This window comes from Manis pentadactyla, chromosome 14 (genome assembly GCF_030020395.1).
Source record: "Manis pentadactyla isolate mManPen7 chromosome 14, mManPen7.hap1, whole genome shotgun sequence".
Taxonomy (NCBI): Eukaryota; Metazoa; Chordata; class Mammalia; order Pholidota; family Manidae; genus Manis; species Manis pentadactyla.
Genome location: NC_080032.1, coordinates 62,618,561 through 62,632,215, shown reverse-complemented (window position 1 = coordinate 62,632,215; position 13,655 = coordinate 62,618,561). Strand labels below are relative to the sequence as shown.

General features: G+C 34.7%; 1 protein-coding gene and 1 pseudogene across 1 annotated transcript; one reads left to right on the top strand and one right to left on the bottom strand.

Moving 5' to 3' along the window:
- Window positions 1–9,272: 9,272 nt before the first annotated feature.
- Window positions 9,273–11,170, top strand: LOC118923200 (NKG2-D type II integral membrane protein-like; the record flags this gene model as incomplete). Its single annotated transcript, XM_057491276.1, has 3 exons — window positions 9,273–9,442; window positions 10,066–10,213; window positions 10,506–11,170. Coding segments are annotated over 3 exons (426 nt in total), but the record flags the coding sequence as incomplete, so codon positions are not given.
- LOC130680542 (hepatoma-derived growth factor-related protein 3-like) lies at window positions 11,153–12,933 on the bottom strand (annotated as a pseudogene).
- Between the last annotated feature and the right edge of the window lie 722 nt (window positions 12,934–13,655).

Sequence of the window (13,655 nt, the reverse complement as noted above, 5' to 3'; positions counted from 1 at the left end):
TGAAGGGGATAAAAAGGCACAAACTGCAGATTGTAAAACAAGCTAATCATAGGAATGGCAGTATAGCATGGGAAATATAACTAGTAATATTGTAACATCTTGGTATGGTGATGGGGCACCTACATTACTGTAGACCACCTAGTAATGTGTATAATCATCAAGTCGTTGTGTTGTACATCTGAAACCAATGTAATCAATTTTGTTCCAACAAGAAAATATAATTAACTAATTAATTTAAAAAATGAATTTTGAGTTTGATAACTATTCCTTAAAATTTGGCCTTATTATCTTATTCTATATTTTACCTCAATCTGAATAAATGGATATAAATAACATGTATACTGAACTGGTGTTGCTAATTGGTGTCAACTTTCATAATACTTATTTTATGCACATAGATGGGTCTATTTAAGTTCCTAATTCTTCTGCATATGATGTATATGGAGTGGAAATCCAACTATATGTTTTTATATTGATATAAGAAATTTCCCAGCACTGATTATTTATAAGTATTTCCTTTCCTACTATATCTTCAATGCCACTTCATATATTTTGTTTCATCTCTGCATGTGACTTTCTCTTACCTATATCTTTTCTTTCTTTCAATTTGTCTGATTTGTCTAGGGTCTCACATCACTTTGTTTTAATTAACACAGCTTTAGCAAAGGTCTTAATATCCAGTAGGGCAAAGTCCCCACTTTTTCTTCTTATTCCATAGTGATAGGACTATTTGGCTCTTGCAATTTAATTAATATTTGGGTTTGTACTTTGCAAGTTTTGCAGCAAAACCTGGGATATTAATTGGAATTGAGTCTCTAAAATGTTTTAGAATTGACACTTTTATGGATCCAGTAGTCTTGTCCAAATTTAGTTCTTTTAAAAACATTCCTAGAAAATTGTACAATAAGTCATATAGATGTCTATTTCTGTTAGATTTATTTGTAAGTGCCTTATAGTCTATTACGGTTGCTAATGGTATATTAAAAATGCTTATTTATTTATTATTGGCCTTTAAGATAACAGATTTTGCAAATCAATGCTACATTCAGTTATATTAACATTATTTGTTAACTGGTTATTCAATTATTTTTTTATTTTCTATGCAGATAAACAGATCATCATGAAAAACATTTTTTAAGGCCTTATCACTTTAATTTCCTGTGGTAGTCTTAAAAGACCTGAAGAATCTCCACAATGATATTGGAAAGAGGTGATTTTTAGTGATGGTTTTCCACTTACGATTTTCTAAAAGACTACTATTATCTTGAAATTAAGGATGATATTTATATAGATCTTAATATGTATGCTAAAGTTTGTTTTTATTATGAAAAGGTGTTGAATTATGTATGAGAGGAATATAGAGATGTTCACAAGGAAAAAGGAGTAAAGGACCCTATTTAGGAGTAGAGATGGATCTGAGACAACCACTTATATCATAAATGAAATAATACTGATCACAAATCAATAATTATTTAAGCTAGGCATATGATGCTTAATCATGGAATTTTAATTTATTTCACCAAAATGAATTTTTCTGTGCAGTGAAAAGGCGGAAGTACTGTGGTTTGTGTTATGCTTCTTCAACAGGAAGATGAGATTAGAGCATTTATCATATCTTTCTCAGGGATCAAAATTGACTGGTCATCTCTAGTTTCAATCCTAAATTGGGAACTCAAGACATGTCTAAATTTTCTGGTTTTGTAGGGAGCTTTTATCCACAAGATCAGGACCTTCCTTCTCTGATCAGGTGTGTATCTATGTGTGTGTGTGTTTTTGACAACTGTTATTCAACAAATGAGAAACCCTTGAATCAAGTTTCAATCTTAAGAAAGTTCCTAAAAATATTCACACTATAAGGTAATTCTAATTGCTTCTTTAGTGTCTGGGTAGAATGGCTGAGGGCCAGGGATGCTTATTACTTTGGGGCTATACTCTCATTTTGTTCAGTGACAGGTAAATAAGATATACTTAGTGAAGGATAAGAAGTTATGTTGTAAGATAGAGCATTATCTCTAAACAAAACTAGAAGAATGAGTCTTTACATTGGAATTAGAGACTTGAATTTCAATTTGAATTTTCTCACAAGTCTTCTGCTCTTGTGCAAGGCACTTACCTTCTGTGATAAACTTTACTTGCAAAATAAAATAAATTACATTCATTGCTTGTATCATGATCAAATATGAGAATGCTTTTATTATTTGTAATCTAAGCACTATGTATATTTGTTAAATAGCTATTTCTTACCTGAGAGCTCTGCTAGACACTGCAATATATTACTATATAAAATGTAAGATGATATGTTACTATACAAACAAATGTGAAATTATTTTTCCTAATGATGATGATGATGAAGGCTTGTAAATGATGATGATATGGACAGAAGTTGATTAAATGTACTACGACAAAATTCAACAAAAAATTTGTATATCTTACCCAAATTTACCTTGCAAAGAGAGTTATTCTCACCAAATAAAACAAAACAACTGTAAATAGAAAACTGTGTTGTCATTCAATATTAGTGACGGAAAATATTTTTGACTATCTTAATGTAGGTGAATTAAAAACACCCATTAAATTTTTTGATATAATTTTTTATAACCAAGAGAAATACAAAAATAATTTGCCTGGCTTTAAATGAATTCTTATTTACATTCTTTCCTTTTTTATATATGCATGGGGGAAATTTTTCTGTATTCTCACTTTTCTAATAAAAATATATCATCTCACCATAAGGAAAGAAAACAGAAAAGTAAATGCCTGATTTTATTTTTTTCAGGAATCCTTTGTAAAATGAAGACTTTTCATCTCTGGGGTAGACGAGCAGTCATAGTTGTATGATGGGACTGGTTCGAGATCGGTGGGCTCATCACAGCACGGGTGTGCACTTTCCACGGGTGTGTGTAATGTGGCCTGTGTACTGTGTGAAGACACCCAGACTTTGCTATAAACATATAAAGCATAGGAAAGCAATCTACCCTCATTCATTTCTGTTCATTTCATGTTATGTTGGTGTTATATTTTAAATCAAGTCTTCAAAAATTTGAAAACTTTTTGCCCCCTTCATTTCATTAACCACATAAAACCTGTCACAATTTGGAGTTAGAAGAATTGAATTTTAATCAAACTTTTGATGCCAGGGTTCTTGTTCACAAAGCCAAAGAATGAGCTTCACAAACAGTCAAGGTAGGAGAGCCAGGTACAGGCTTTTATTTAGAGATAAAGTGAAAAGAACAGAGCTACTGGCTCACGCCAGGAGGGGACAAGAGAGTCCGTGGTGGTGCATTGTCTAGGGGGTTTATAGGCAGGTGGGAGACCAAGAGTTAGGGATGTGGATCCACCAGATGGTCTCTAAGTGTTTATTTTTAAAGAGACACTAAGTTTCTTATCGGTTTTCCAAACTATTTTGCTGAGTTAACATAAGAAGTTTACTGCTTTGATCCTTTCTCAGAACAGCAGTTTCTTGGTTTGGGAGCATATCAGTCAAGGCCGCTTGTTCTGCTTTCAAGGTGAGCTGAGTTACTGACTTGATTAGGGCTGGAGGAGGAAAAGCAGCATCTGGGTAATGTTAAAGATAAGCTGGACCTTTTAGCAGCTAAAGTAAATTTTACAATAGCCTCATTTAATTGACACAAACAAGGCCATGCTGAGGTATTTTCTTATCTGGGGGATGTTCAAACATTCCAGGCCAGGCTATTTCCTGGCTTTTTAGTTTTAACTAATCTTCACTGAAGAATGCTTATATTCCTAGTTTGATATTTTACTTTGGAGAATTAATGTGACTCTGTCTTTAATTGTTTAATATGGAGTTTTGGTAGAGGTCTTTTTCTAGAGGCCCTCACCCTACTCTGACTACACCCACGGTCCCTGTCTCACTTTCACCAGTCTCTAGTTTTGACATCTGGAATAATACACAATCTCTATGCACTTGAGTATCCTCTTCTGTCAGGTAGAGAGAAAAAACATGCTGTTATTTACGTTAGTGGATTTCTATGGTATTCTAATCTAGTGACATATATTTGAAAGTGATTGTTAAACTACAAATATTATAAATTACTCACTGCTGGCAACATTAAATAAAATATGTGATTTTGGCCACCTATAAGATTCAATTTTTTCATCCATAAAAAAATACCCACCCTCCTCACATTTTCAATAATTAAATTACAAATTGTATGTACAAAAAAAGCTTTAGTTTAATTTTAGGTATAAAAGCTAATTAGATTAACATTTCATTTGTAAAAGTTTAAAAATTTTCAGTAATAATTACTACTTCAAGAAGAGAGTAAAAATGATTTTTACTTGTTTCATTCAGAAGATTGTCTTTATCCTAAAAAATATTTTAGACCCTATTTTATTATTTTTATATGCTTCACTATAAAGAAAATTAATATATTAGTGTTTACTAAATGTTTACTACATGATTGACGTTATTGATACTAAAGGCACATTATTAATTTTACATTTTAAAATACCCATATCAGGTTGTATTGATGTTGTTTGTCTTTCTCACTTTCTTTTGCAATTTGTGAAGTTATTAACTTGGTAAATGTGGTTTTATGAATTAAACACATATCTAACTCACTAGGCCCCTGACTTTTTGACTTTTCAGTATCTTCATTTTAATGTTAGATTTCATTATACATTAAGAATTAACTTATTTTAATAGTATATAGAATCTTGCTAAAGCTACTTTGCCATAGAATAAATATTTATATTATTTATGTTACAAAGCATAAAACTTTTAATAAAGAAGTAATATAAGACAAAAGGAAATTGATGTTATACTTTAAAAGGGGTAGGAATAGAAATGGCAAGTTAATTGTAAAAATGTATGACCCAAGTGTCAAGAAGTCTATGATCAGATTGGCTTGAATTGTTTTCCTCCAGAGATGACGGAATCAACAAATATAACTTTGAACTGGTAAATCAGGGTACTTCTACACGATGGCACAAGAGAACTACAGAAGAATGTGGAGAAAACTGTAAGTCCTGTATTCCGTTGTCTTCTCTCAGTATACCGCGGTGAAGCTCAGAAACTGTGTGATGAAGTCAGTGATGAACATTCCTTTTATTTTAGCTCAATGAGGAAAACAGAAATGAGGTGATCTTGAATACAATATTGGAATATGTAACACAATTAGTAGAAACCTGAATTTAGGATCTTTTCATGCCCTAAATATGATGAGATTATCATAATAATGACAATTGGGAGAGCAGTTTCTAAGTGATCACTGAACAAATAACTCTAAGGAGGAGTAAACAGAAATGGAATGCAGAAGACAGAAGCCATCCTCCAGAGTAAAGTCCTTAGGCAGTGTGGGTGCCGATGACTCAGTTGCTATTCACAGAATTGTTCCTGAAAGGAGTAAAGAAGATACGCCCTTCGTCTTTCAACAAGCCAGAGTATCACTGAAAAGAGAGCTTGCAATAGCTCACATAAAAAGGAAAACAACAGACTACTCTCACCTGGGCTCTTGGTTCCATTATGAATTTTGTTTAAATGTTAAAAAAGAAGTGATTATCAAATAATACCGTTTTATAAGAGTTAATTCTAAGAATGAAAATGTGCCATCAGTAATAATCACAGGGGAAAGTTTGTTTTGATCATAGACATAATGTTGAGAAGGGTTTGATAATAACCAATATGAATTCTTAGTTAAAAGGAACTTAATTTTTAAACCTCTAAAATATAAATACTGCCTTTTAGATATGTGCACATATGTATAAAATATTTGTATGTGTATATATATATTCAAAAGGTATCATGCTTATTGATAAATGCCAGCAGCATTTTTACCATAGTTAGAAAAAGCAAAAATTTTACAGTCATTACTGTTGAATAATATTGTTTGTTTTGCTGGTACTAGCCAACACGTATAACCAAAAAAAAGGAAAAGAGTAAATGATAAAGAAGTAGAATAGGTAAATTAACATTATTTGCAAAAAAATGTGATTTAAATATTCTTCAAGCCCTCAAAAGCTTCACACACAAATATTACAAACAATAAAGAAATGTTACACATGGACTTGACTGAAAATAAGATGATAAAATCAGTTGTCTTACTAACTACAAAAATAAGAAAAATGTGATGAAAGAAAAATGCCATATTTACAAGACCAAAAATCACCAAAAAAAGAAATAAACCTTTAATTAAAAACTCTAGAAATAATCTCCAATAACCTAAGCAATCCTGAGAAAGAACAAAGCTGGAGGCATTGCAATTCCTGATTTCAAACTTGGTTTAAATGTTATAGTAGTAAAAAAGGTAGGATATTGGTGAAATATAGACACACAGATCAATGGAATGGAACCAAGAGCCCAGAAGAACACCCATTCATAGATGTCCAACTGATATTTGGCAAGGGAGCCAAGAAGACTCAATGGAGGGATGGATAGTCTCTTCAATAAATGATGATGGGAAAATTGGATAACCAGGTGCAGAAGAATGAAATTGGACCCCAATCTTACACCACTAACAAAAATTAATTGAAATGGATCAAAGACTTGAATGTAAGACCTGAAACTATACAACTTTTAGAAGAAAATATAGAGGGGAAGCTCATTGACATTGATCTTGGTAACAATGTTTTTGGAAATGACACCCAAACGACAAGGAACAAAAGCAAAAATAAGCGAAATTACATCAAACTAAAAAGCTTCTGCACAGCAAAATAAAAAGCTAACCTATGGAATGGGAGAAAATATTTGCAAACCATCTTTCTGATAAGGGGTTAATATCCAAAATATATTAGGTACTCATACAACTCAATAGCAAAAAAAAAAAAAAATCTGATTTTAAAATGGGCAAAAGACTTGAATAGACATTTCTCTGAAGAAGAGATATTTGTAATTATTATACAAATAGCCAACAAGTACATGAAAAGACACTCAACATCACTAATCAATAGGGAAATTCAAATCAAAAGCACAGTGAATTATCACCTCATACCTATTAGAATGGCTGGCATAAAAGAAATAAGAAAGAACTGTTGGTGAGAACGTGGAACCCTTGTGTACTGTTGGTGGGAATATAAATTGAAAACTGTGTGGAGGTTCCTCAAAAAATTAAAAACAGAGCTGCCATATGATTCAGCAATCCAACTTCTAGGCAGTAAATGAAATCACTATTTCAAAGAGATATCTGCATTATTCACAATAGCCAAGACATGAAACAATCGAAGTGCTCATCAATGGATGAACAAATAGATCGAGAAAATGTAGTATACATGTATATATATGTATATGAATATTATTCAGCCATAAAGAAAGAAGGAAGTTCTGCCTTTGTGACAACATGCATGGACCTTGAGGGCATTATGCGAAGTGAAACAACTCAGGGAGAGAAAGACAAATACTGTATGTTCTTATATGTGGATTCAACAAAAACGGCAAACTCAAAGAAATCGAGTAGAATGGCAGTTTTCAGGGCCTGGGGAGTGGGGGAGTAGAGAGATGCAGGTTAAAGGGCACAAACTTCCATCTATAAGATGATTAAGTTCTGAGGATCTAATGCACAGCCATGGTGCCTATAATTAGCAATACTTTATTATGTACTTGAAAGTTGTTAAGAGTAAATCTTAGAAGTTAGCACCACACAGGACAAAAAGTAATTATGTGATGAGATGGAGACCAATAATCCTATTGTGGTAATAATTTCTCAATATATGTGTATATGAAATACTTAAACTTACACATGTTATATGTCAATAATATGTCAATAAACCTGGAAAAAGAAGTCTTGACCGGTGGGAAGAAAAACACTCTAGAAATAAATGTATTACAGTTGCACTGATGAACATAAACTAAGACCTGCATAAAGGAAATAGACATCATTCAAGGATAAAAGACATTTTAAAGATGTAAATTATCTCTATTTAATATGATTCTATTGAAAGATCAATGTACCATATTTTAAAGTGGCAGGTTCTTGAAAAGCTTATTTTTTGAAGTTCCTAAGGCACATATGAAGTGTAATGATAGCCAGATTATTCTGAAAACAAAATGTAACAAATTATGGCAACTATCAAATACTCAAGCATATTATAAAACTAAGGAAACTTTACATACAGTTTGAAGGGAAAGACAGATTTAAAAATATAGGAATAAACACAGAAACAGGAATGTATCATATGAGAACGGAGGTTTTCGTATCAATGAAAACACATTGATTAATTCAGTGAATAATGTTAGAAAATTCAGTGCTCATTTGGAAAGGAAATTTTAAAACTCTGAGTTCCTACCTTATTTATTACAAACATAAACACAGAAACACACACACACACACACACACACACACACACACACACACAAATACCAAATAGACCAAATAAAAAAGAAAACCATGTAACACGATGCAGCATGTGTGTAATTTATTTTATAAACTCAGAATAATGAAGGCATTTTCATTCATATCAAGGAAAAGCATAATTCATAAAGAAAAGTTGGATCAACTCTAGTGAAAAACAAACAAGCTACTTAATATAAAAAAAGAGAACTCTTTGGGAAATAAAATAAAAATATTATTTAACCATAGTGAGAGATGCTCAGCCTTATTCATAACAGGAAAAATAAGCATTAAAAAATAATACTGCCTATCAGTTTATACATTTAAGAATGTGAATAATATTTAGCATGGAGGAAAGTATAAAAAAACATGATTTTAAATATATTTTGGGGGCTATATAACTTAGTATAGCCTCTTTGGATTTAAATTTTCAATCATTACAAAAATTCTAAATGAAATGCCCTTTAATTCAGCAATTACCCTTTCAGGAATTTTTCCTAGAAAGGTATTCAAAAATATGCACAGGTGTGTGTGAAATGTTATTCATATCATTATGTCTTAATAGCAAAAACTAAGAAACAAATATGCATTAGGAAAAATTAAGTCAGTTAATAATTAGATTTTGTCTATATACTCATGAGCCACAATGCAAGCAGCTACTTATAAAAATTTGACAACTTTATGAAATATGATATGCAATAATCACTAAGATAGTTTCTCAAATGAAAAACTTCACAGAATAGTTTGTATAGGTTCTTAAATATGTCTTTTTAAAAGATGGCTCATAGGAACTGTCCATATTTATGATTGGACCTGCATAGAAATTTAAAAAATATATAGTCATAATTTCTTCTAGAGGTGGGCTGGGGAACTTTTCGAGTGAAGAGGAGGGAATATTACATTATTATACTCTTGTGTTAATCATTTACGAAGTACTTATGATGCCGGTTTTGAAAAAAACACTGATATTACTTCCTGTGTCCTGTTTCTATTAAACATGAAGATACTGGAACCCTAAACCTTCTTCTCTCATCTTTCTCCCTTTTTCCTTTGACAGCATCTGCATTTTTCCTTGCCTGGTCCATTGCTATAGGTTTGGGGATCCGTTTCATTGTAATGGTAATGATATGCAGTGCCACGATCATAAATTGGAAGTGATAACAGAGAAGTAGAAAGTAGTATTCTCGATCAAATGACTGCAATGCATTGCATTTATTAGTATACAAAAGCACAGAAACATAAGCTAGCAATATTGAATGTGTCCTTTGCTGTTAATCTAGAGATTTGTCAGCTACGTTTGGACTGTAACAATATTAACTCTTTTAATAACTATGATTATTTTAATAGCATTTTTCAACCCAGGAGCTCCAATTTCTTTGAAAGGTAAGCGAAGGTTTTCTAATATTTTGCAGCACAAGTTGCACGCATCTATACATACTTGGGCGTAAGTATGTATCCAATGGTGTTAACAAGAGGCTGTACGAGAAAATGATTAGGTCTTGTCCCTAATTCACTGTAGCTTTTTTTATTTTTCATTTTTTAACAATGAAGGAGTACTTATAAAAATTAGAGGGTGCTTACTTTGTCATCTCTCTCTCTTCATATATATGTGTGTGTGTGTGTGTGTGTGTAGAGATAGGCCATTAGGTATGACCATAAAGGTTTAATTATTTGGATTTTAGAGTTGGAGTAAAAAAGGTGCTTAGCTTGTCCATAACAAAATCTGCTATAATTTTCAGAGCTGTGCAGGATAAATAACATATTCTCCCTTTCTAGAAAGTTACTGTGGGCCATGTCCTCAAAACTGGCTATGTTACAGAAAGAACTGCTACCAGTTTTTTAATGAAAGCAAAAGTTGGTACCAGAGTCAAGCTTCGTGTATGTCTCAAAATTCCAGTCTCCTGAAGATATACAGTAGAGAGGACCAGGTGGAGTATTTGTTTTAAGTCCCCTTCCTATATTTAGTCCTAACATATGAGGCAACTCACTGGAATGTGAACCTAAAGTATAAGAAAGCACTAAGACTCAGATACACTAACCCCAAATCTTTCTGTGTTAAAAATAAGAGAGCACAGAAATTCCAGGTATTGTGCATGTGTTGTTTAAGTCAGAATTATGCTAGAGGAGAGAGAATGCATTCCAAGCATGGAAAAAAATGATTAAGTAAATATGGTCTTATATTTATTAAAAATCTAAGCACTGATTTGTGGGTTCGAGCAGGATTTCTTTAAATTGGTGAAATCATATCATTGGATGGGACTAGGTAAAGTTCCAACAAATGGAACCTGGCAATGGGAAGATGGCTCCATTCTTTCACCTAGCCAGTAAGTCTCTGTACCAATAAGTCTCTATTTGTAGATTTAAGGCATTCTTATGATTATTCAAGTATCACACTTTCCTTCCTGCAATGCCAGGATGTTCCCACATCCTAATAGATTCAGAAAAAATCTCTTAAAGCCTAAATACAGGAGATTGTGGAGCTGAGCAGCCTATACCAATACTAATGAGTAACACGGTCATGTCCTAAGTACTGTGCAAGATACTAGGCCAATTTTACAGATAAGGAGACTAAAGCAGAAGAGTTAAGTTCTTTCTTGAAGTTACATATTTTCTTGAAAGCTATTACCAGATTTACTGAGATATAATGGATATCCAATGAACATTCAATAAATAGATATGCACATATTTAAAGCATACAATTTTTTTGTTAATTTTAGCTTTAATATATGAATTACATTAATACCTCACATTACATATATGAAGCCTAATTACACTAACTTAGTTGTTTACAAACTCAAATCTTACTCCCAGTACACATTCCAATAAATTTATTCTGTAAAAACAATATACTTTTTTGTTTTTGATATTTTTTTACAGTAAACTTTTCAACTACAAACCTCGAATACACAAAAAGATGTTCCCAGGACAAGCATAACAGGATTGATCAAACCCAAACTGACTGAAAGTGTTCTCACAATATAAGCTGGCATAAAAATAAATAAAATGCTCTATTATCACAAGAGCAACAATAATGTACACATAATAATAGTGTGTGGATGAATATTAACTATTCTAGTCCTAGTTCCAAACGAAAACAACTGTTCACTTTAAAAGTCAATGCCTTTTGTGGTTTTCCATAGGGCGGCTGCTGATTCCAGCTTTCAAATGTAAAGAACCCACCTTGTGTGATCAGCTCAAATTGTATTGGCACTGGGGGGAAAAATAAACCACTGCCTTTATTTTGGAATAACACAAAAAGACTCACTAACTTCACCTGTGGAAACTGACTTTATGTACACAACATGAGTTTTCAGAAGTATATGCTGCCAAGTAGCTATTTCTAATATGGAAGGTATTTTACAATATGATCAAACTACACATGGCCTCAAGACCGAACGGCATTTTTAATTTAATCTTCAATACGCCAACATTACATATCTAGGAATTGGTTCCTGGGTTCTGTCAATGGAGAGGCTGTCCCTTAAGCATTATGAGTGGGCGCTTAAAAAATGCTAACATATTTGACTGAGTGTTTGGTGATGGTGGAGTGAAGGCAGGAGAATGATGAACATAACTGCCTTGATAAAAGGATCCTAGACAGGGAGAAGTCTGTGCAAAAATCTTGGTAATTCTTAGTGGTTAAGGGCAACCTCATGCAACCAAGTAACATGAAATTAAATCAATAACCTTAAAAAAGGCTAAAATGTCTTTTTTCCCCAAAACACAACAGAGAGGAATGTGAATAATGTACATACAAACCGGGGTTCTGTCAATGACAAGGACCGTGTTGTTTCTTATCGAATCCAAGAATATCAGACAAGCAAACGTGCAGCCCTCTCGGGGTTCCCCTTGCCGCGCAGCGCTCATCACGGTGGTCGGGCCCCTTCACGCTCCGCCGCGGGTCGGGGGCTGCGGTCCGCGCGCCCCCGGAGCTGCTCGTTCCCCTCTTCCGTGCGGTCCTTGTGGTCTTCGTCTCCGGGCGATTCCCGGGAGTGGCCAGAAGGCTTCTTTGAGGAGCGTGACTCTCTGTCCGTTCGGAACCAGCTTCCCCGGTCCTTCCCTCGCCGTTTCCGTCTCCTGCTCTGTCACCTCCGTCCTCAACGCCTGCATCGGCCCGTCTCCACCTCCTCCCTCCGTTTCTGAAGAGCTCTGCTGCCGAGCTGCCTGGGATCCAGGAAACTTTACTCCCGGGATATTCTCTATTTCCCGCAGTCCTGCGTTAAATCCTTGCCGTTTGTTTGACTTTCCAAACTTGCCTTTGTGTTCCTTATATGGCAAAAGGTCTTTGGGACCTAGAACTGCAGGTGCACGGGTGCCAAGAAGAGGGGTCCTTGTTTGCTGGAGGCCTCACAGCCCCTCCGGGAGTTCCTCGTCCTCGGTCGCCGCGGACACTCCGGGGGCCGCTCCGACAAGACGGGGGTGGCGAGGCGGCTGCGGCGCGGGGCGGACGAGGGCGGGGCGCCGCCCGCGCCCAGGTCCGCACAGGCGCGCCTCCCGCCTCCCGCCTCCCGCCTTCGCCGCCAGCCTCCTCCCGGCCTCCTCCCGGGCCTCCCGCCTCCTCCGGATTCCTCCTAAAGCATACAATTGGGTACCTTTTGACAAATATATACAGCCACGAAAGCACTAATAGCATCAAAACATTTAACATATTTGTCATCTGTAAAACTTTCCCTTTGTACCTTTGTAATCCATCCTTCACACCGCTTCCTACCTATTCTTTCTGCTCCCGGGCAACTAACCTGCTTTCTGTCACAATAGGCTAGTTTGCAATTTCCAGAATTTAATATAAATGGAGCCCTCCAGTAGGTACTGTTTTCGTGTATGGATTTTTTCACTCAGCACAATTTTGAGATTCAGTGACCTCGTAACACATATAAAGAGTTAATTTCTTTTTTTACTTTTGAGAGTTATTCCACTTCTGGGTATAGCTCAATTTGTTTTCTTCTTTTCCCTGTTCTTGGATCTTCATTTGGGTAGTCCCCACTTGTCGACTATTAAAAATAAAGCTACTTGCTATGAATATTTGCGTAGCAGGCTTTGTACAAACATAGGCTTTCCTTTCCCTTACATAAATACCTAGGAGTGGAATGACTGAATTGTATGATAGGTATATGTTTAACTTTTTGTATACCTGCCAAAGTATTATCCAAAGTAGTTGGGCCATGTTGCATTCCCACTAGCAATGTGTGAGCCTTCTAGTTGCTCCACACCCTGGAGGTCAACACTTGTTACAGCGCAGAGGTCAACACTTGTTACAGCGAGTCTCTTACATTTTAGCCATTCTAACAGATACGTAGTAGGATCTCATTGTGGTTTTAATTTGTATTAAAACACAGAGAAGACAAGTAGTGATTCTACAGCATCTTACTG